A 25,371-nucleotide genomic window follows, 5' to 3' on the forward strand; every position below is an offset into this window, starting at 1 on the left:
GAGCTGTAGTCGATGAATAGCATTCTCACATAGGTGTTCCTTTTGTCCGGGTGGGAAAGTGCAGTGTGGAGTGCAATAGAGATTGCATCATCTGTGGATCTGTTGGGGCGGTATGCAAATTGGAGTGGGTTTATGGTGATAAAGGGATAATGGTGTTGTGAGCCACGACCAGCCTTTCAAATCACTTCATGGCTACAGACGTGAGTGTTACGGGTCGGTAGTCATTTAGGCAGATTCCCTTAGTGTTCTTGTGCACAGGGACTATGGTGTTCTGCTTGAAGCATATTGTTATTAGACTCAGACAGGGGATTAAAATGTCAGTGAAGACCCTTGCCAGTTGGTCAGCGCATGCTTGGAGTACACATCCTGGATAGTCTGTCTGGCCCTGTGAATGTTAACCTGTTTAAAGGTCTTACTCACATTGGCTGCGGAGAGCGGGATCACAAAGTCGTCTGGAACAGCTGATGCTGTCATGCATGTTTCAGTGTTACTTTCCTCGAAGCGAGCATAGAAGTAATGTTGCTCGTGTCACTAGGCAGCTATCGGCTGTGCTTCCCTTTGTAGTTTGCAATAATTTGCAAGCCCTGCCACATCCGACGAGGGTTGGAGCCGATGTTCAAGGGGTATATCAATCTCCCCAGGGTAGCAGTAATACATTGAGATATTTGTCCACAAGGGGATACCCCTCCCATAGGTGGCTCATTATTGGGATTCATTGCTGATTGCTACCTGTAGCTCACTATGAAGTGTCTATTGATACAGGTAAAGGGCCCTGTTGGAGATTGGTGGTTGGTAGCTGATTCGAGGGAACAAGCAGGGTTGGACACGGCCATGTTATTATCCCACACAGTCTCTGTGGTTCATATGAACCCCGTTCCTGGGAATTAGATTTGATTACAAATCGTCCCAGTCTGTTACCACAGAAGGGGGTCCGTTTGTCCCATTTACAGCTAGGTTGAGGTGCTTTTTCATTTCCAGAGTCAGTTTATTTTGGTACTGTCCATATGTAGCTTGTTTTTGGTCACAGAATGGCTGAATAAGTGCAACATTTTACCTGGAGCTAACTATGCAGAGCATAGGACATATTGAATGACTAGCTTCCCTCCAGGCCTGAGGGCACACGCTCTCCAGTAGGCTGAAATTAAAGATACGGAAAATAGGAGTGGCAATATCGTCCGCTATTATCCTCATTCATTTTCCATCTAGATTGTCAGACCCTGGTGGCTTATCACTGTTGATAGACAACAATAATTTTTTCACCTCTTCCACACGGACTTTACGGAATTCTAAAGTCTTTCATAATTTGGTCAGATACACTTGGAAGTGTAGTGTCAGCATTCGCTGCTGGTATATAATGCGTAAGTTTGCTAATCTTGCCAATGAAAAAAATCATGAAAGTAGTGGGCTTTGATGAATGAGCCATCTGATTCAGTTAATGATGGAGCAGAGTTTGCCTTTTTTCCCAAAATTGTATGTACGGTTCTCAAAAGCTTTTTACTATCATTCTTTGTCATTTGTCTTTGTTGTTTTTCTACTTTTTCTTCAGTTTAGTCACATGATTTCTCAATTTGCAGGACGTTTGCCAATCGGTTGTACAGCCAGACTTATTTGCCATTCCTTTTGCCTCATCCTTCTCAACCATGCCATTTTTCAATTCCTCATCATTCCACTGGGATTTAACAGCTTTTACAGTCCTTTTCTTAATGGGTGCATGCTTATTAGTAACTGGAATAAGCAATTTCATAAATGTAAGAAAAAAAAAACACTTCCTCCTCCCGCTGCTGCTGGCCTTAAATTCTGACGTTATGCTCCTGAAGTTTCCAGTAATAGACTACAACAGCAGTCGGCAACGTTTTCCATTTGTAGTGCAAATTTATCTGACCATTTCTACTGATCTGGTGCCAGTTATGATTTTCATATTCACATTTTACTGGAACAATTTAATTTATAATCGTATCTCAAAATCATTGTCTGTGACTAATCTGTATTCTATATAAATAGAAATAAACATTATTTAGATTGACAATTTTTTATTGCCATTGCCAACTATGTAAAAATAGCCTACCTAAAGCCAACAAATAAAAACATCTAGAAAATATCCAGATAAAAATAAATCACATTGGCTGAGCATGGCCTGTCTACATAGTTGAAACACTGTTTCAACTATCACCTAGGTCTGTCTGAAACAACATGATAGCAACATTGTATAAAATATTCTGGGCTCTCAGTTTCCCGCACCAGTGATTTTTGGACAGACACAGCTGTAAGCTATTTGTGAAAGGGATAAGAAGTAATCAGGTATTGTGTGACATTTCCACTGGATCAGAGCATTACATTTTTCCCTTTCAGGTCGAGTGGTTATCAAGAGTGAGAGCTGGAAATATTTTACTCCAATCAATAGTTCCTCAAAGTATTTGTAAGAGTTTGTTTACTTGCTGTTTGAGGTGAAGAAAACATGACTTTAAGAAGCTCGACAAATCATTAATGGTGGTGCGTAAATACTATCAGACATCCCCAAATAGGTGCATCACTCTCTGCCCTCTGTTCGCAAAAACGCAATTTGGTTGCAGAAACTCCTCCATGCTAATGCAGAAACCACTAGTTGTACCAATACCATAGACCTACTGTAGGACCCATAACTTCACCTAACAACAACATAGACCTACTGAAAGGTGCCTATATTGGAGACCAAAAGTTGTCTGGCACACTGCTTAGGATTTCAACAACTTCAAAAACGTATTTCTTGCATACAATCATCGATGTTACCACTAATGGGAAAACAAGACAAAATATGACTGTTCACTTGACTGTCTTAAGACGAATGTCAAATAATTCACATTCATTCCAGACATCATTGTTTGAACAACATAATGGCTACGCTGTTGGAATCCCCTTTTTACAGTGTATTTTTGCTGTTGTGGGCCTTAAACCACCTGTCCTGACTTTTTGTTCACACAGGAGAGAGACCTGACTATCGTGGATCCTCTGGGGGGCCTCAACAACCTCATGATGCTGACAGGGCAGAGAAGAGTCTCTCCAAATCAAAACACCTCAAGAAACACCAGCAGAGACCCACAGGGAAGAAATCTCATTGCTGCTCTGACTGTGGGAAAGGTTGCAAATCTTCATCAGAACTTAAAATACACCAGAGAACACACACAGGAGAGAAACCTTATAGCTGTGGTCAATGTGGGAGGAGTTTTGTTCAAGCTAGCCATCTGACTCAACACCAGAGAACACACACAGGAGAGAAACCTTATAGCTGTGATCAATGTGGGAGGAGTTTTACTACATCTAGCATTCTGACAGTACACCAGAGAACACACACAGGAGAGAAACCTTATAGCTGTGATCAATGTGGGAGGAGTTTTACTACATCTAGCGGTCTGACATTACACCAGAGAAAACACACAGGAGAGAAACCTTATATCTGTGATCAATGTGGGAGGAGTTTTGTTCAAGCTAGCCATCTGACTCAACACCAGAGAACACACACAGGAGAGAAACCTTATATCTGTGATCAATGTGGGAGGAGTTTTGTTCAAGCTAGCCATCTGACTCAACACCAGAGAACACACACAGGAGAGAAACCTTATAGCTGTGATCAATGTGGGAAGAGTTTTCCTACATCTAGCCAGCTGACTTCACACCAGAGAACACACACAGGAGAGAAGCCTTATAGCTGTGATCAATGTGGGAAGAGTTTTCTACATCTAGCCAGCTGACTTCACACCAGAGAACACACACAGGAGAGAAACCTTTTAGCTGTGATCAATGTGACAAGAGATACTCTGATAAAAGATCTCTGATCAAACATCAGAAAATACATACATGAAGAAGTTGTTTCATATCACTGAAATAATGTCACAATGTAAAATGTTTTAACATTGTAGTTGGAGTATTTCAATGATGTCACAATGTGGAGTGTTTTAATGATGTCACAATGTAGAATGTTTTAACATTGTAGTAGGAGTGTTTTAATGATGTTCTACCTTATCATTTTTAACCCTGTTCAATTGTTCATTGCAGCATGATATGGATATTAACCTCAGGGGAAAATCCAGGCTCTGAATTGAAATAGTATTATTAAACAAAATGTGACGAACAAAAAAAAAAGCTGTGTTACACTTACTGCATTTGGTGACCCACTTTAATCAAAATGCAGCACTTCAAAATGTAGTGAGCTGTTTTCTTCAAAAAAGGAAAAAAATGCATGTAATATGATAATTGTTGCAGATGTTTGTGTATATACACACATGAAAAAGTATAATAAATTGGTCTATAATCAATTTTATTAACAATCTGACATCACTCCAGTATTTCTGATAGAAAACACTGAAGTTTCTAAAACTGTTTGAATTATGTCTGTGAGTATAACAGAACTCATATGGCAGACAAAAACCTGAGAAGAAATCCAAACAGGAAGTGAGAACTCAATTTTGAAAACAATCCCATTTGATGTCCATCTTAGATATGGATGAGCATGCACTTCCTAGGGCTTCCACAAGATGTCCCCGTCTTTAGATTCTGGTTGTATGATTCACTATAAAGGAGGGGCTCATGTCTGGCAGAAAGCCTCGGTCTCCTTGCGCAAGGTAACGAGAGAGTGTTCTTCCGTTCCAATGCGTTTCTTCAGACAATGAAATTCTCCGTTTGGAACCTTGCTGATTAATGTTTAAAACATCCTAAATATGGATTGCATACATCTTTTGACTTGTTTCTACGACCTGTAACGGAACCTTTTGAGTTTTTGTCTAGAGGAATTGCTTGTGCTTTTTGAGGGTTGAATGCTGGGCTGAACCAGCTAACAACAAGTGGCTAAATGATGGGCTTTATGGAACAAATCAGTCATTTATTGTCGAACTGGGATTTCTGGAACTGCCTTCTGATGAAGATATTCAAAGGTAAGTGAATATTTATAGTGTTTTTTTGTACTTTTTGTTGATGCCAAAATGGCTGCTATTTCTTTGGCTAATTTGGGTTCTGAGCGCAGTTCTCAGATTATTATTTTTCCGTAACAGCGGTTGCATAGAGGATACGTTTATCTTTAATTCTGTAAATAACATTTGCATCTTTTATCAATGTTTATTTGGAGTATTTCTGCAAAATCACCGGATGTATTGGAATCAAAACATTACTGCACGTAACGCCCAATGTAAACTGAGATTTCTATATATATATATACACACATTATCGAACAAAACACACAATACATGTATAACATGATGTCCTATGAGTGTCATCTGATGGAGATAATCAAAGGTTAGTGATTCAAAGAGAGTGAGAAGTAAGGTGGAGAGTTACTACAGATATTGCAGGAGTTGGTTGCTGATTGCCTCAAGGGTCGGCAGTCAACAAGTTTTGAGTTTAGCCAGTGTTGCCATGGATCACAATTTATTTTGCCTGCACGTTTTTTCGTATTAGAGATGAGTTTTGTTTGGGCTCGTTCCAAGGGGATCAGAGTTCTAGAAGCTAGTGGTTTCTAGGATTCTATTGAAAGAAAATGATTTTTAAAAATTATACTAATGTATATTATTATTTAGAAATATGTGTTTTTTAAATTGTTGACAGCCAGTAGACACCATGTTTATATTGTAGAAGCATTGTAGTTGATTATGTGAAATGGAAGTTTTCTGTTGGGGGTGAGCAAACATGTCCAACAAAAATATAGGACATATTTGTTGTCTACAGGGGGAAGGTGTTACAGGCTTTGGTCTTTCCATTTATGTTTTGAGGTTGTACTTCAGCAGGTATAGCTCGTTAGCAAGTAGGGTGCACTGATTGGTGTCACCTCGTTAGTCATTATGTGTTACAAATGTACTGGCTTGTCCATCTCGTTAGTGGGAAGGTGTTTCACCTGAGCTGGTCCAGGTTCTATTTAAGAGTGTCTGGCCCAGTGCTCCAGTTGTCTTGATAGATGTGACAAATCAACACCTTTAGTTGCACTACCGTTTTGGTTTAAGATGTTTTCATTTTAGGTTGAAGCTTCTTTCTGAAGAGAGCTTTTTTTTGAAGAAAAATGAATACAAACAAGCAAACCTGGTCGGTTCCGGGGATTGGTATAGCAAATACCGTAAGATTTTCATGGACTGAAAAGGAGATGGAACCTTGGGGCAGGGAAACTTTTGGAAGGACTATATTGATGGGATGCCTCAGGATAGAGGTGAAGGAAGTACTCTGCCTTCAAGGGAACCCGAATGAGAAGGCTTTCGATGTGACGTTTCACAAAGAGGAGAAACATGATGATGTATTGAAGATGGCAAAGGAAGCGGAGAAAACGGGACCCCTGTGCCATTATGCGGTGACCAGCCTGGCGAAGAACAACTTCAGGGTGGTCACCGTAACCATGTACAATCCGCATGTGAAAGATGAAGAGGTGAGGACAGTGGTACAAGAAGGAGTGGAAGAAGGAACGGGGACAGTGACGGAGAAGGAGGGAGGAGTGGAGTTGGGAGGGGAGGGGGTGGGAGGGGGGGAGATGGGGGAAGGAGTGGGGGACAGCCTGCCAGGCTTCCTCGAGGTCGAAATGAGGGATTTGGTGGAGGAGTTAGCGGGGATGGGACGTTGGGGCTAAGAGAGTGGCGGGGGAGGGTATTTTGTCCTCCCGGTTTGCCTCAGCCCCTTGCATTTTAGTGGATGACTCCAGTGAGGGGTCGGTGGGCTGTTTGCTAGAGGGATCCCAACTCCTGTTTGAGGAGGTGGGGTCCCCTACATGCAGCCCCGAGGCAAACAGGGAGGGGGGATGGTGGGTGGGGAGGGAGGACCCAACACACTGCCTGGGTCATGGGTTGGGATGGAGGACGTGGGGGCGTCAGGAGAGGAGAGGACGTCCCCGCCGGTGGAGATGGACCAGGGGAGCATCGGGTGAGTCTCCTGTTTTTTGGGGGGTTTTTGGGGGTTTTATTTGTTGTTAATAATTAAATGAATAGTTCTGTTTCTTTTTTTAGTCTAAATGTTAGGGGGTTAAGGAATAATGTTAAAAGGAGGGCGGTTTTTTGTTATTTAGAGGGTGTGGGGTTTGATTTCTGTTTTTTACAGGAGGTTCACCTGAGGGATGGTGGGGATGTGTGTAGATTTAAGAGGGAGTGGGATAAGGGGGAATCTTTTTGGGGCATAGGAGGGGTGCACTCAACAGGAGTAGGGATTTTGTGTGGGCATAGAGAGGTTAAAATAGAGAACACTTTTGTAATAATGCAGGGTAGAGTTTTGGGGATAGATGTTAAGTTTAGAGAAGCTAGATATAGGTTAATTGGGGTGTATGGGCCACAGGTGGCGGCAGACAGGAGGGAGATGGTGGACTGTCTGGCGCCCCTGTGTGTTACAAACAGGCACTTGGTGATAGGAGGAGACTTTAATATAGATTTAGGGGTAGGCGGTGATAGCAGTGCAGGTGCCATCTCTGGGCTAATGGCTTGCCATGGTCTGGTTGATGGTGGCCTGCACACTAATCCGGCAATGGTCGGTCCTACATGGCGCAACTCCAGGGGGGTTGCGCGGAGGCTCGACTACATTTTTGTATCCAGGTCTTTGGGTCAGTTGTCTGGGCGGCTGTTGCCTGTTTTCTTCACGGATCACGACGGGGTGTTCCTGCAGGTGGGGTCGCCAGTCTGCCTCTTCGGTAGGGGGTACTGGAAGTTAGATCGGGATATACTGGAGGAGCAGGCTTTCGTTGACGCATTTTTTTGTTTCTTTCGGAGGCTTGACGGCCTCCGGTCCATGTGCGAGGGGGTGTTAGAGTGGTGGGATTTAGTTAAGGTGAGGATTAGGGCTTTTATAATAGGATATTGTAGAAGGAAAAAAAAAGGGAGGAAAGGAGGGAGGTGGATCGTATCCAAAGGTTAATTGAACTCGAGTACGAGGCAGGCAACCTCGGCGGGTCGATTGACTGGGAGAGATTCGCAGCCCTAAAGGCGCAGCTCAGGGAGCTGCAGGAGCAGAAGGCTCGAGCTTTCCTGGAGCGTGCGCATAGTGGCTTTCTAGAACATAATGAGACTTGTTCCGCTATGTTCTTTAAGTCGGTTAGGGCCAGGCAGAGTAGGAAGGTAATGCATGGAGTTAGGGAAGAAAATGGTAGTATAGTAAGTAAACCAGAGGAAATGGTCAGGGTGACAACTGATCATTTCCAAGGTTTATTTAAGGAAAGGGAAATAGATGTAGAGCAGGGAAACGTGTTTTTAGAACACTTGTCCCGGCGGTTGCCAGAGGACATTAGAGACGTGATGGAGGCCCAGATCTCACTAGAAGAGGTTGAGAGCGCTCTTAGGAGGATGGGAAAAGGGAAGGTGCCTGGGGGATGGGCTGCCGGCTGAGTTTTACCTCAAGTTTTGGGGTATACTTGGACCAGTGGTTCTCGAAGTCTTGAAGGCCATCCTTGAGACGGGGGTCCCGGGGGGATCAATGGCTGTTGGTGTGCTGTCACTTCTTTATAAGAAGGGGGAAGCAACTGACCTTGGCAACTGGCGGCCATTGACCATGCTGTGCGTAGATTACAAGATTCTTGCAAAGGTTTTAGCAGACCGGTTGCGCACAGCCCTTCCCTACGTCGTCCACGAGGATCAGACGTGCGGGGTAGAGGGCCGCTCTATAAGATGGAACCTACAGTTGATCAGGGATTCCATCGCTTGGGTTGAAGATAGAGGGCTGCCTTTAATGGTAGCAGCGCTAGATCAGGCGAAAGCTTTTGATCGCGTGAATAGATCTTTTCTATTCAGGGTGTTAGGTAGATTAGGATTTGGGGAGAAGTTTATAGGATGGATCCGTACTTTATATGTCGGAGCGGGGTGTCGAGTTAGTGTAAATAGTCACTTAGGTGACGTTTTTGACCTCTCGTCTGGGGTCAGGCAGGGATGCCCACTCTCGGCTCTCCTCTTCGTTCTGTACATGGAGCCTCTGGGGGCTGCCATTAGGGCAGACACAGGGGTGGAAGGCTTGTTGATCCCTGGAAGTGGTGGGCTGCGTGTTAAGATGACGCAGTACGCCGACGACACTTCCTTGCTGTTGGCTGTTGTGCAAGGACTCGTGCCTGACAAGGTCCCTTGCCATCTTTGGGGATTTCACCCGAGCGTCGGGAGCAGTTCTGAACCATGCAAAGTCTTCCGTCAAGTTTTTCGGAAGATGGCGCGTTAGAACGGATGTGCCTGGGGGGTTATCTCTCTGTGAAGGGGCCCTGAGGATTCTCGGGGTTCATTTTGAGACCTCCGGCTCAGCGACGCTAAACTGGAACATGCGTATCGCAGTGGTACAGAGGAAGCTAGCAATGTGGAAGGCTAGGTATTTGTCTTTTATGGGCAAAGTCCTGGTCCTAAAGGTGGATGTGTTGCCGTCTCTTTTGTATTTGGCATATATCTACCCATTGCCGGCTTGTCTGAGGAGGCCTCTAGTGAGGCTTGTGTTTCAGTTTATGTGGAGAGGCAGGTGCGAGTGGGTCGCCAGGGCACGCATGATCTGTCCCATCGGGGAGGGAGGTAGGGGGGGTACCACATTTCCCCCTCAAGCTGGACGCCATTTTTGTTTCTTTCTTGTTGACGGAGCTTGCTCGTCCGGTTATACACCCGTCCGGTTACCTCCTGCGGGTGTTCTTCTCGTATAAGGCGAGAAGCGTAATGGTGTGGTCTAATGCGGGTCCTCGGGTGGAACAGCTGCCGTGGCACTTTGGCCATGCGGCCAAGTGGCTGCGTGCGCACCCCGAGGTTGAAGTTGCCCGAGTAGGTTTAGACCACAGGCACCTGTACGAGGAGGTCAGGCAGGCAGGGAGTCCTGCGCCTGTAGCGGGCATCTCGTCAGTGGTGTGGGAGGGAGTGCAGGCGCGGGGCCTGGACAACAGGCTCAAGGACCTGAATTGGTTGGGCCTCCATAAGCGCTTGCCGGTACGTGCCATCTTGTACCGGTATAGTTTGGTGCAATCCCCCACCTGTCCAAGATCCTCTTGTGGCAGGGAGGAGACTGTGCGCCATGCCTTCTGGGACTGTGCCTTTGCCGGACTAGTCTGGGCTAGGGCACGGGTGATGCTAGGTGTGGTTAGGAGTGATTTTGTTTTGACATGGGCTAGGCTAGAGAGAGGCGTAGGGAGAGCAAAGGGAACGGATAGGGACAGGTTTCTGCTCTGGCTTCTCATGAGTCTCTTTAAAAGGGGACTGTGGGAAGCCAGGCAGAATTTAGTCAAGACAGGGAGAGATTGGGGGTGGAAGGGATAGTGAGAAGGGTGGAAGGTGATTTGAGGGGGAAGATGAAGAGGGAGGAGAGGAAGTGGGGGAAGCATGCGGCTCGGGAGAGGTGGAAAGGGGGTTTAGGGCTGGGAGTGTTAGAGTGAGTTTGGTAAGGGGATAGATTAGGGAAGGGGAGATAGGGAAAGGGTTAGGTATTGGTTAGGTATGACGGGGAGGGACGATGCTCCCCTGAGGTTTGTTTTTGTTTGATGTTTTTGTAAATAGAATTAATTAAGAATGAATGAGAATTATGATTTTGTAATAGTATGAATGGTATTGATTTTAATAAATTATTTTAACCACCACCTTTTTGGTTTGCTTCCTATTTTTAAGGTTGGTGTGGGGTTTTCTCTTGTTTCCCTCTTCTTGGGCAGATTTAGTGGGTCTCATAGTGGGTGTCTTTTAGGTCCCAGTTGTTGTTCTGAGCCCTCTCCTGTACTCCCTGTTCACCCACGATTGCGTGGCCACGCACGCCTCCAACTCAATCATCAAGTTTGCGGACGACACAACAGTGGTAGGCTTGATTACCAACAACGACGAGACGACCTACAGGGAGGAGGTGAGGGCCCTCGGAGTGTGGTGTCAGGAAAATAACCTCACACTCAACGTCAACAAAACTAAGGAGATGATTGTGGACTTCAGGAAACAGCAGAGGGAACACCCCCCTATCCACATCGATGGGACAGTAGTGGAGAGGGTAGTAAGTTTTAAGTTCCTCGGCGTACACATCACAGACAAACTGAATTGGTCCACCTACACAGACAGCATCGTGAAGAAGGCGCAGCAGCGCCTCTTCAACCTCAGGAGGCTGAAGAAATTTGGCTTGTCACTAAAAGCATTCGCAAACTTCTACAGATGCACAATCGAGAGCATCCTGTCGGGCTGTATCACCGCCTGGTACGGCAACTGCTCCACCCACAACCGTAAGGCTCTCCAGAGGGTAGTGAGGTCTGCACAACGCATCACTGGGGGCAAACTACCTGCCCTCCAGGACACCTACACCACCCGATGTCACAGGAAGGCCATAAAGATCATCAAGGACAACAACCACCCAAGCCACTGCCTGTTCACCCCGCTATCATCCAGAAGGCGAGGTCAGTACAGGTGCATCAAAGCTGGGACCGAGAGACTGAAAAACAGCTTCTATCAAGGCCATCAGACTGTTAAACAGCCACCACTAACATTGAGTGGCTCCTGCCAACACACTGACTTAACTCCAGCCACTTTAATAATGGGAATTGATGGGAAATTATGTGAAATATATCACTAGCCACTTTAAACAATGCTACCTAATATAATGTTTACATACCCTACATTATTCATCTCATATGTATATACTGTACTCTATATCATCTACTGCATCTTTATGTAATACATGTATCACTAGCCACTTTAACTATGCCACTTTGTTTACATACTCATCTCATATGTATATACTGTACTCAATACCATCTACTGTATCTTGCCTATGCCGCTCTGTACCATCACTCATTCATATCTTTATGTACATATTCTTTATCCCCTTACACTTGTCTATAAGGTAGTAGTTTTGGAATTGTTAGCTAGATTATTTGTTGGTTATTACTGCATTGTCGGAACTAGAAGCACAAGCATTTCGCTACACTCGCATTAACATCTGCTAACCATGTGTATGTGACAAATAAGATTTGATTTGTTACTAGTCAACTTTCAGTGGACACTGAGAGCAAAACTTCAACATTATGTTATAATACTTGTATTGCATCAAATGGTGGTTTTATTCAACAGAATAGAGGGTTCTTAGAACTATTGTGTCTGTGTTCCATGGACCTCTGGCAGATAACACTGACAGGAGATTTACAATGTATTTTGGGTGATAAAACCTAAAGAGACCGCATTCCAGAGCATGAGTTAATGTTTCTGTTCTTTAAGGTACCAGGGAGAGGTGAACTCAGGGCCAAACCCTGGTCTCTACACAAATAACTGTTTTTACACAGCAGATACTTAAAATTCTCAACAGAGTATCTTTCATACAAATCTTAACCTTGTGACCCGTTCTATACATCTGTTGGTCATGTAGGTTGAAAGGGGTGTTTCTTGGCTGTAAAAGACCTTTGTACTATTGTATCATGGCTGTCAACGAATCATCTGGGGGTGATGTGTCGACCAGCCATCATTATCGTAGAGCACTCAATTAATTCACTTTATATTTGTGCTTTGTATTGACCTGCTCCCTTATTAATAAGTTAATAAATATTTAAATGTAACTCTGACTTGTGATAAGTTTGTCTCATTTGATATTAAAGAAATTAACCACATTTGGCGATGGGGATGTTAATCTTCACTTGGTGACCACTCCTGACGACCCAGGTAAATCGTGCACGAGGGATCCCTCAAACATGATCTCGGGGAGAACACACTTTGGGAATGGAGCAGATGGTCCCACCTTTGATCTGAGAGGCAGCAAGCTGAGTGGATACCACATCTCAAACTTAGTTTTTTTTTTAAAGAAAGACGAGCGAAACATGTAAAGTGGAGTTTTTAGAAAATTGTTGTAGGCTCTGAGTGTGTATTCCTGTCTGAGGGGGGCACCTTGGAGGTGTAAACAGGGCCGAGGCAGCTATCTGTGTGAACTGGATGAAAAGTAGAATCTGTGTTTACTAGTTAAGACCATTTATGATATAGTATAAGATAGTAAGGTGCACCTGTAATTTAAAAAAAACCTGGACCCCATTTTAGAAGTATTGAAAGATGTACATGTATGAGTTACATTATCCTAGGAACTAACCATTACATAGAAATGTGAAAATATTCCTGCAGGTTAAAATATTGTTGAAAAACAACTAATTGATTAGTTGTGTTTGGGAATAGCATTGTGTGACTGATATGAGAGTTGTGGAAATGAGTCTTAATCTGACGTTTGGATAGTAACATATAGAAATATGCTTAATCAGATTATTGAAATTTGGATAATAAACGGGATGATATTTTAGAAAGCAGCGGAAGGTCTATAATTCCTGGGAGACTTGATTTTCCCGTGGTCTCTGGGAGGTTAGAGAACCGTTGACGATCCCATGGTCATTGTCTGGGAAACCATTTTTTTTTTTCAATTCTGCTGGGAGTATGTTTGGAGAGCTGCTTCTTCGCTATGGAGAGTCCTTGAAAAAGCAAATTGAGTGGTTTTTGTGAGTACCTAAGATATTCTTACGTTTTATATGGATTCTGTGAATATATGAAAATTTGATGAATTGTATGTGTGTATAATGACTACTAGAGATTTGATAAAGTAAAACTGGGAATATTAGATATAATTTAAGCAACCCGTATGTAGACAAACGTAGGTTTTAAATTGGTATCTTTAATGGATAATTTGATAAAGATGAGGTTTAAGCATGATTAAACAGTCTACAAAGTCTGGGCCGTTGTCTCAGAAACTGATGGGAGTGTGTCCACTTTAGGATAAGTTACGAAATAAAATACGAAACATACATACACATACCCTAAGGATGAAACTATAAAACGCTTATTGGATTTTCTCCGTCCGGGTACTACATTTGAAATAAAACTGCCCTTAAGGCCTGTGGGGGTCTTCCCAGTATGAGAGGAGTTGCTTGATGTGTTGAATAAACCCCTTTTCCATCAAGTTAGAGTGAACCAAAGTGTCTGACTAACTGTTGATGTTGAAGGAGCATCCCGTCCACTAGATTATACGTCAGTGTCAGAATCACCTGAAAGACACACATCTTCTGACTGGAGTTGGTATCGCAGTTGAGAAAATACTTTCAGACAAAAAGCTAAAAGTTATTTGAAGAACGCCTTATCATGGTTCCTCAAAGAACCTTTTGGGGTTCATTTTTTAACTCCCTGTCCACCCTCCCTCCATTATAAAAACATATTATAATAATTTTGACTTAAATAATTAATTGTTTATTTAGTGGCACCACACATGTGAATTAATATTTACAAAACAATTTACCAAAAATAATGATGTATAATAAAAACAACATACATTAAAAATGAATCATAGGTAAACTAACAACATTGTAGACTTGATGCTAAATACAGATTTTTCAGCTTTAGTGTGTATATCATATTCACTTAGTTAAGTTAGGAAGTTTGCCATCTTTATGACCGGCCCTGGTAACTTCACCTAACTTCTCTTATCCCCAGAACACAGTAACTTAATAACATAAGTGTTTTTCTGCCATTTTTGGGAAATTTAAGGGAAAATTTAAAAAAATACAGCCCTAGCAGAGCCCCAAGTTCCGCCGATGTGCAGTAAAGGAGTGAAGAGCGGTGAAATCTGTCAACATTAGTAAGAAAAGATTAATACACACACAATTAACAAAGAACATAACAAATGTTCAGCTGTAGTTTTATATAAGCATGCACACTTATGTTTATGAATAAATAGATGATTGGTGCATAGGCATACGTTGTCACGGACACAAAGGCCACTCGGGTCCTCTTTGAAGAGGTTGGGCAAGAGCAGAATCGCTGCTGTGGTCTCCAGTCCTAGTAAAGCATTGATCTTACTACACTTGCTAATTTTATTACAAAATACATTAGAGAAAGGGAAGGAATAAGAGCAAATACCTCTTCTGTATTGTCCTTCGGGGACTATCAAATTAGCAGGATGATGTCCTCACCCCTGCCTGCCTCTCTACCTCTGCTAGTCCTTGAAATCTCGTTTTGTCTGTATCCATTCCATGGACTTGATTAATTTCTGAGAAGATCTGAAAAGATATTTCAGATAATTAACGCGGACATGTAACGTTTCCAAAATGGGATAGTATTGTCCATGTGACGTTATGCCCCCTTGTGAGTTGATAGTATTGCATGCTGTAGCAGGCTATATAAAGAGGAAGACCTCCATTGACGATTCAGTTCGTTCTAACATCTCGTCTGGACAGGTCACCGTCCTTACTTAGTTAACGTTTGCTAGTTCATTATCACAAAACTGAGAATTTACGTTAATGAGTGTAAAGCCATGTTGGCTTTATGGAAACGATATGCAATATATGGGAACGGATATCGTTGAAGGAAATAATCCAAACCTAGTTGTGCCTAGTTAGGACATAACGTTCTCTAGCTAGATAACGGTACTGTACTGTAGCTCATACAACACCGACGGTCAAACCCGGCTTTCTAATATTTACGGTAATTAACTATAGTAACATTACGGAAGATATTCACAGAAAAACATTGTCTTCGTTATTCATTATTAGTATGTTATATTATTATTATTATTAGTATTATTTCGAGACATATTCAGACGCAAACATCAACCCAACTTAACCTTTATAACTTGTTGTCGCATCCAAACTTGTCACCATCGTTTTCAGTTGTAATTGCGAAGTTCCCGGAAGAAGTCCAGCAACAACGGAGGTTCCTCGATGAACCCACCTTCTAACAAGTTCTTTGCAGAACCTTTTGGGGCTGTTTTTCATTTACCAAGAACCCTACGGTTCTTAGGGGATCTGAGAACAACTCCAGTTGAACCCTTCATTTTTAGAGTTGTAGTCGGATCTATTTACTCTCAGATTCAAAACATGATGATTAGCATCAACGATCAAGTCAGCTGCTGCTGTTCCAATACAGTATGAGGTGAGACGGTGAACTGACGTTAAACTAGGCAGTCAGCTGCTGCTGCTCCAATACAGTATGAGACTGTGAACGGATGTTGAATCATAATGATTAAGTTTATTTAAATTAATTAGTGAAACTGTTAAAAAAGAGTATATGGCATATTAAATATTACTCTATTGTTATCATATATAAACAACATTGAATATTGTACATCATATTAGCATCAACATATATTATTGTTTCATTCAATTTCACATAATAAGGATATTTCATATTTTCAAGTTCAGAAATCAGAACACATCACCCGCTATGTAAAAGAGACAGAAGAATGCACAATGGTCAATGCTATCTGGGATCCTTGGGACACCCCTACCCTAACCATTTTAAATGTCAACTTCAACGGGCTAGTGACATCCCAAGAATCTATCTCTACCTGAAAATACATGATCTAAGTGATTAATAGTTGGTATTCAGCAGTCAGAAAGCCTTAATTCCTTTAATTTACGACTAAAATAGTTATGTCAGACAGCATAGACAGCAGCTCTAAACTTTATTGACTGACTGATCCAGTCATCCTTCCATCCCTCCTCAGCCTTCCTCTTCTCTGAAGACCCAGTGAGGTTGGAGCTCAGTCAGAGAGCTGTTGAGGGACTGGTTAGGAAGAACACTTCTACAGCCAGAGGTGAGAGGTCACAGATGGGAAATATTTATGTCCCCTTAGCGGTTCATCACGTAAGCAAAAGGTAATATGTTCCATCATCCATGTTTATTTACATTAGTACACATTGTCCACTGATATTGGTGTAATTTCTCACCCCTTTGGAAAGTTAATTTCACCTCAGACACAAACATTTGTTCTTTGATATTATGAAGGTAATTTGTGTAGAATTTACTTTTCCCCACATTTCTCTACATTGCTTATGGATATTTGGTGGCCTGACTTCGTCGAAGGCCCATCCTGTTAGATCTGAACCTAATGGAGCGATCGGATGACAGAAATCACATTTAGGTGCCAGGTGTAACTGAGGCCATAAATGCTCCATATCCATTACTTTGAGAGTTTTATATAATATGACTAAATATATTTCTTTCTGTGTTGCAGGGGCAGTCAAGAAATGGAACGGCAAGGCCACAGAACATGACATAAGCTGAGCTGTGGGAGACCACCTCAAGCCCCTGGTAGAGCCGGGGTGGTGTTTACCACTCCACCACGCCTTCAGCAGGCTGGAAAAGTGGGATTGATCTGTTTGATCCATTTGTCTTTTTCAGTTTTCAGTAGTTTGATCCTTTGATACTGTACTCTACTGTACTATATATCATCTACTGCATCTTTATGTAATACATGTATCACTAGCCACTTTAACTATGCCACTTTGTTTACATACTCATCTCATATATATATATATATATATACTGCACTCAATACCATCTACTGTATCTTGCCTATGCCGCTCTGTACCATCACTCATTCATATATCTTTATGTACATATTCTTATCCCCTTACACTTGTGTCTATAAGGTAGTAGTTTTGGAATTGTTAGCTAGATTACTTGTTGGTTATTATTGCATTGTCGGAACTAGAAGCACAAGCATTTCGCTACACTCGCATTAGCATCTGCTAAACATCTGTATGTGACAACTAAAATTTGATTTGATTAGATTTGATGTATTGTTAATTTCAACATTTTTCATTTTCAACAAATGCACTGGGTTGGTTGAAAAGTGATACTAAACTTACATACCATGCACTGAATTGATACTGTTTTTCATACTAAGATAGACCATGTGCTATAATGACAAGGTAGAAGATAGCATGAAAAACAATATAAATTCAGATGGACCTTTGCACATATTTGTTCATTGGTTTAGCAAGTCTGTTGATTGGTTGGTCACTGGGTTAATCTGTTTTGCAATATGATCAGATCAAGCTTTATTTATACAGTACATTTCAGACATTGATGCAACACTGACTTCACAGGAAAAAAACAAACTAAAAAATTTAGTACACAACAAACAGAAACTTAACTGAAAGACTGAGCATTTTAAGGAAATGTCATTGATTCAAATATTAACAATTGGATGCAACATCCAATACAAATTATAAACTTGTTTTACTCCATTATTTGTTGTTATGTTCTCCATCAAGAAACCCAAAAAACGAAATGTTACATGAATTGGAAAAAATATCAAAAGCTAATGTGATTGGTGAGGCATGGAAAAATAAAACATATCTTTGTCAGGCTGAATGTTTGAAATATGAGGTGATTTGAGTCATGCTTCTTCAGTAGTGGAATAAAGACGATTAGCGCTTGAATGTTGTCAATAAATACTGGAGTGATGTTAGATTGTTAATCACATTGATTATAGACTGTAAGCTGCAAGTACGTTGAAATTAAGTTATGAAAAAAGACCTGAAAATATATATTTTATAAACAATACAAAACATACAAACATTAACATCACACCTGATCTTTTTGTTAAATCACATAAATAGAACTCATTCAATTCAGAGCCTGTATTCTTCCCCAGAGGATAATATCCATTTATCAAATTGAACAGGGGGCAAACGTTTAGGATGCTACATTGTGAAATTCATTCAAATATTCCTTCTACAATGTTACAACATTCTGACAATATTTCATTGATATCATGAAACAACTCCATGTTTATTTTATCTTTATTTTACTAGGCAAGTCAGTTAAGAACAAATTCTTCTTTCAATGACAGCCTAGGAACAGTGGGTTAACTGCCTGTTCAGGGGCAGAACGACAGATTTGTACCTTGTCAGCTCGGGGATTTGAACTTGCAACCTTTCGGTTACTAGTCCAACGCTCTAACCACTAGGCTACCCTGCCGCCCACATGTATTTTCTGATGTTTGATTAGATATATTTTATCAGAGTATCTCTTGTCACATTGATCATAGCCATAAGGTTTCTCTCGTGTGTGTCCGCTGGTGTGATATCAGGCTGTTTGACTGAGTAAAACTCTTCCCACATTGATCACATCTAAAAGGTTTCTCTCCTGTGTGTATTCTCTGGTGTATCTTCAGGAAGCCAGATGTAGCAAAACTCTTCCCACATTGAGTACAGCTATATGGTTTCTCTTCTGCGTGTGTTATCTGGTGTGATATCAGGCCCCTTGACTGAGTAAAACTCTTCCCACATTGATCACAGCCATAAGGTTTCTCTCCAGTGTGTATTTGCTGGTGTGATTTCAAGTTGCTTAGCTTAGTAAAACTCTTCCCACATTGATTACAGCCAAAAAAAACACCTATTAGATTTTACTGCCTTGGTCACAATGCTGGCTGAGGTACGAGTAAAACATGACATATTATTTCCTAACCATTCACAATGCTGGCTGAGGTACAAGTAAAACATGACATATTATTTCATAACCATTCACAATGCTGGCTGAGGTACGAGTAAAACATGACATATTATTTCATAACCATTCACAATGCTGGCTGAGGTACGAGTAAAACATGACATATTATTTCCTAACCATTCACAATGCTGGCTGAGGTACAAGTAAAACATGACATATTATTTCATAACCATTCACAATGCTGGCTGAGGTACGAGTAAAACATGACATATTATTTCATAACCATTCACAATGCTGGCTGAGGTACGAGTAAAACATGACATATTATTTCCTAACCATTCACAATGCTGGCTGAGGTATAAGTAAAACATGATATATTATTTCCTAACCATTCACAATGCTGGCTGAGGTACGAGTAAAACATGAAATATTATTTCCTATTTGTAAAAATGGCAAGGCTTTAGCTCAGTGGGCTTTTCCATTGTTGAGGAAAGCAGGGGAAGTGTTTTGAGTAACAGAGCTGCCTGAGATGTGGGGGAAGGGAAGCTGCTCACTGATTGGCTGTAGTGACTAGGGTCCCTCCAAAAATCTATCATTATTCCAACTGACATGTCAAATTCACAAATTCTACAGCATAACGACAGTTATGTCTTAAGTGTAAAACTAACAATGACTCAATAATCCATGCCTTCTGGGAATGTGATGATGTCATAAAGTTTTGGGAGGAGTTAGAAAGTTGGCTGTCAGAAGAACAGTATTATAATGTAAAATTACTTTAAATATGTCTGTCTGCATATTTCAAGACATGGCATATGATGCAGTGAGATACCCGATGGTTGGATGATACTTTTCTAATCAGTCAGCATTGACTCTTTCCAGCCAATTGTGTCAAAAATAGGTTCATGACTCAAGGCTTTGAGCGACACAGAATTTAGAACAGCCACATTAATATAGATGATAATAATAATGAGTAGTTATTTATGATGCAAGGTGATTTGTAAATTAGCCAGTCAGCAGCCACCTGCACTGTCGGCTGCAATGTCGAACGAGCCCAAATTAATCAATACCAATCAGGTGTTCGACGAAATGATTCTTCAGACGTCATTGATCACGTGCTGCTGATAAAGTGACACTGCTTTGAATTATACTGTTTAGCGATTTCAGTACATGCCTCATAACTCCAGTCTCAAACTTAACCCCGTTCCTGCTGAAGAAGAGGTGGTCTGCTGGATGGAGAAAGAAGCTCTCGTGAAAGAGGAGGCTGTTACATTACAAAAACAAGTAGAGGTTGAGGCTGTTACAGTGAAAGAAGAAGAAAAAGACGTCTCGGTTAAAGAAGAGGAAGACTCGTTAAGAGTGAAAGAAGAGGAGGGGGAGGTGACTGTCTCATCGAACAATGAAGAAGGGGAGGAAACTGGATATCTTGGCCCGGTTTCCCAAACGCATCTTAAGGCGTCCGATGGTTCTAACGATGAACGGGCCCTGATTAACACTAGTAAGTACTGTCTTAAGAAGCACAAACTCTGCTGTTGTTGAACTGAGGGGAAATGTGCAATTGTTACATCCTTATTTTGACTTTTAAATTATTTATTTATTTATAGGCATTGATTCAATCCCTAATCAGCTTAGTTCAATTGTTGTACCCCATCAGAAACCCAAATAAGCATGTTTAACTCCAATGTTTAGAAACAATGTAAACCAACACTGTATAGCCTCAAAACATGGTTAAAACTATGTTGATATCATGGATGGCCAGTCCTTTCATCCATAGGTCTGTTTATGAATTTGAGAGTAGTTACATTTCTCCAGCCCCTCCATCTTATTACCAAAACAGTGGTGTAATTACAGCTTTGTTATTGGTTGAACTGCAGATTGGTTGGTTGATTGTGTCTTTTTTAAAGGGGCAACCTGTTTTCTGCTCAGATTGTGTTAGAAAAATAAGTTACGTTAACGTTATATTAGCTACACTATCCTTACAAAACGCATAGCATATCTTTACAGCAGTATGTATCGGTATGTTAACTAGCTACCTAACGTTAGTTGGCTACTTATACATCAAACCTGCCAGTTTAGTAACTATATCTCTAACTAACTATCCAATGTTTATTGACTTGATTAGAGAGCAGAATAACTGATGAATTTAATAACGTTCAATACCCGTTGAATATGGCCGGTGTCAGTAAACATCTGCAAAAAAGCTCAAATTAATTTGTTACCAGCAGCACAGTTAGTCACCAACGCTCTGGATAACATGAAAACAGCCTAACCAGCTCTGCTAGGGCAAGTAAAATGGTAAGAGTGAGGTTTTCTCTGATTTGTGTCTAGCAAGCTATCCAACGTTAGCCAGTTAGCTTGGGTGCTTTACTGTCATTGTGAGGTCAGAATGCTTGGATCGACCCTACTCCTCAGCCATATAGTATTAGTTTACAAACAGTGGCGTTATACGAGCTTATGTTTTGGTTTCTGGTGGGGTAATAGGCTGAAACATTTGAGGCATTTACAAGTTATATTCTTCAAGAATCAGTGGAATCAATGGTTATATATTTCTATAACTGCCAGTGTAGGTTTCCTGTTGGGGTCGAATTGTTAGAGCTGTTAAGTCATTGTATAATATTCTGGCAATTATTTTCATGCATTACATTAAAGGCGAAAGATTGTATTTTCTTAGCAAGGTGTTGCTCAAATAATGTTAGCTGCTAATCGCTAGTTAGCTGCTAATCGCTAGTTAGCTGTTAGCTAGCTTGCTAAATAAGAGTCAGAGCAAACGTAGCTAGCTAATACTGCCTGGTTCAAGTGCTGTTGTCGGTCTAGATAAGCATGTTTGTGCAGCGGTATCTTATCAGAGAGGAGTAAGCGAAGTATGAAGATGTTGGTTAGCTAGCAGGCTACATGAAGTAAGAAAATGTAATGTAACATCTAATTAGGGTCAACTGGAAACAATGACCAACACTTTGGTTCCAACCATGTCTTCTTCTCTGAGGTTTATAGTCAGACTACACTCATCAGGTGTATTGCTGCCACCTACTGTACGGGGTTGTAAAAAATAACCAAAACGCAAAAAAAAATGGGATTAACAAATCATACTAATTACGTAAAATAAACACTAACCAAATTCACTCCACTACCCTGAATTTCAAACAAAAATGGTACTATTCAGATCCCTACACAGGTTCAGGAACCTGGGAGGGGGAACTTCTTCATTCAGTACTCCCTGTAACATTTTGTCTGAAGTCCTGGAGATCCAGAAATCTGTTTGCCGCCTTCACAATGATGTCTAGCTTCTTAGATGTTTTATTAGTTTATTATTAATGCAATTTATCACTGCGGCAGTGAGGGCAATGCAAACGCAAATTTGGAAACTGCTAGTTTTGGATGAAGGTTACTAATTTATTAATGCAATTTATCACTTGCTCTATAAACACAACGAAGTCCACCTCTTTCACTATTTGTCTGTTGGGATCCTTCTCCTGCATGGCTTCACTGCAGACTGTGGGACATGAACTACCTTCTCCTCTCTACTCCTTTGGCTATTTTCACTGCCTCCACATAGGACACCTGCTGGATGGGCCTGATCATCCTAGCTACTACGACCTCCTTCATCCGTACAGTGTACTCCGGGAACCCGGGAATGTGATTCCCATCACAATTACAACATGTTATCTGACTATGACATATTTATTCCTTCGACAAGCACTTGCCACATGTCCAACCTTTTTTTTACAATTGTAACACTGCAGCGGCTTCTGTATATCTCACTTACCCAGGTTTTACACAAGATGGGAGAACCACTTCACCAAACCACAGTAAAACCTTCCGTCTATCATTCATTTTAATCCACATGCGTCAACCTGAAATGTTTAACCTAAAAGATACAAAGCTTTGTCCTTTTGCGCTGTTGACACAATCGGCATCATACCACTCCTGGTCACTCAAACCGATTCCACTTTACCCAATTCATCCTTCACCACCTTTGAGACCGTTAACGGGTCACCCACAAAAACACCCTTGCTGATGATTCCCACTCTGACCCTAAACTGCTGTTCATTACCAACTTTAGCCCTTTTCACTCCACTGTTCTTCACCATCGTCCACTCAGTCTCACCAACTGTAGCTCACGCCAAGATAATCCCTCAATGCTTCCTCCATTGCTCCTCCAGTCATCCCCTGGACTCCCTCGCTCTGTGCTGTGAAAGATGTGAGTTTGTGTTCTCAAAGTAGCACCTATATTGTTTTCATTCCAGCACATCTGTTGTTTCACCAACTTGTTAACCCTTTCGTCTGCACAACTTGCTGTCATTTCCCTTCCTGATTCGATGAGAAACCCTCAACAGTGTTTAGTTCCAGGAAAATAGTGATGCGCTTTGAAGGACTATGGTGTTGAACGCAGGCTGAGCTGTAGTCCATGAACAGCATTCTCACATAGTGTTCCTTTTGTACAGGTGGGAAAGGGCAAGTGCAATAGATGTTCAAATGTGCATCATCTGTGGATCTGTTGGGGCGGTATGCAAATTGGAGTGGGTTGGGTTTCTGGGATAATGGTGTTGTGTGAGCCACACCAGCCTTTCAAAGCACTTCATGGCTACAGACGCTGCTATGAGTCGGTAGTCATTTAGGCAGGTTTTCCTTAGTGTCCTGTGCCCAAGAACACTATGGTGTAATGAAACATGTTTATTATTACAGACTCAGACAGGGGATGAAAATGTCAGTGAAGACCCTTGCCAGTTGGTCAGCGCATGCTTGGAGTACACGTCCTGGTAATCCGTCTGGCCCTGATTGTGAATGTTAACCTGTTTAAAGGTCTTACTCACATCGGCTGCGGAGGAGCGTGGATCACAAAGTCGTCCGGAACAGCTGATGCTCCCATGCATGTTTCAGTGTTACTTACCTCGATGAGAAGCATAGGGCAATGTTAGCTTGTCTGTAGGCTTGTGTCACTGGGCAGCTATCGGCTGTGCTTCCCTTTGTAGTTTGAATAATGTGGCATGCCCTGCCATATCCGACAGGGTTGGAGCCGATGTTCAAGGGTATATCAATCTCCCCAGGGTAGCAGTAATACATTGAGATTTTGTCCACAAGGGATACCCCTCCCATAGGTGGCTCATTATTGGGATTCATTGCTGATTGCTACCTGTAGCTCACTATGAAGTGTCTATTGATACAGGTAAAAGACCCTGTTGGAGATTGGTGGTTGGTAGCTGAGTCAAGGGAACAAGCAGGGTTGCCACGGCCATGTTATTATCCCACACAGTCTCTGTGGTTCTGAACCCCATTCCTGGGAATTAGATTTGATTACAAATCAGACCACAGACAGGGGATTTGTCCCATTTCCAGCTAGGTTAAGACCTTTGTCATTTCCAGAGTCAGTTTATTTTGGTACTTTATTTTGTCCATATGTAGCTTGTTTTTGGTCACAGAATGGCTGAATAAGTGCAACATTTTACCTGGAGCTAACTATGCAGAGCATAGCTGATGTTAATGACTTTAGCTTCCCTCCAGGCCTGAGGGCACACGCTTACTCAGTAGGCTTAAATTAAAGATACGGAAAATAGGAGTGGCAATATGTCCGCTATTATCCTCATTCATTTTCCATCTAGATTGTCAGACCCTGGTGGCTTGTCATTGTTGATGAGACAACAATAATTTTTTCACCTCTTCCACACGACTTTACAGAATTCTAAATTACAATGCTTGTCTCATAATTTGGTCAGATATACTTTGAAGTGTAGTGTCAGCATTTGCTGCTGGTATATCATGCCTAAGTTTTTGCTAATCTTGCCAATGAAAAAAATCATGAAAGTAGTGGGCTTTGATGAATGAGCCATCTGAATAATTTAATGATGGAGCATAGTTTGCCCTTTTTCCCAAAATTGTATGTACAGTTGTCAAAAGCTTTCTACTATCATTCTTTGTCAATTATCTTTGTTGTTTTTCCTCTTTTTATTCAGTTTAGTCACATGATTTCTCAATTTGCAGGACGTTTGCCAATCGGTTGTACAGCCAGACTTATTTGCCATTCCTTTTGCCTCATCCTTCTCAACCATGCCATTTTTCAATTCCTCATCATTCCACTGGGATTTAACAGCTTTTACAGTCATTTTCTTAATGGGTGCATGCTTATTAGTAACTGGAATAAGCAATTTCATAAATGCGTGCAGCGTCTGGTTGCTCCTCATTACACACCACAGAGCAGCAAATATTATTTACATCATCAACATAGGAATCACCTGTTTTTATTAAATAATTGAGACACAAAAATGACTCGAGGGAACCA

At 41.6% G+C, this 25,371-nt stretch overlaps 1 protein-coding gene across 1 annotated transcript; it reads left to right on the forward strand.

Annotated features, from left to right (window-relative positions):
* Window positions 1-1,354: 1,354 nt before the first annotated feature.
* Window positions 1,355-3,906, forward strand: LOC121841557 (zinc finger protein 436-like). The gene is given in 3 exon segments (XM_042310647.1): window positions 1,355-1,358; window positions 2,995-3,705; window positions 3,708-3,906. Coding segments are annotated over 3 exon segments (843 nt in total). The 3' UTR covers window positions 3,836-3,906.
* Window positions 3,907-25,371: the final 21,465 nt, after the last annotated feature.

Source organism: Oncorhynchus tshawytscha, linkage group LG32 (genome assembly GCF_018296145.1).
Source record: "Oncorhynchus tshawytscha isolate Ot180627B linkage group LG32, Otsh_v2.0, whole genome shotgun sequence".
NCBI lineage: Eukaryota > Metazoa > Chordata > Actinopteri > Salmoniformes > Salmonidae > Oncorhynchus > Oncorhynchus tshawytscha.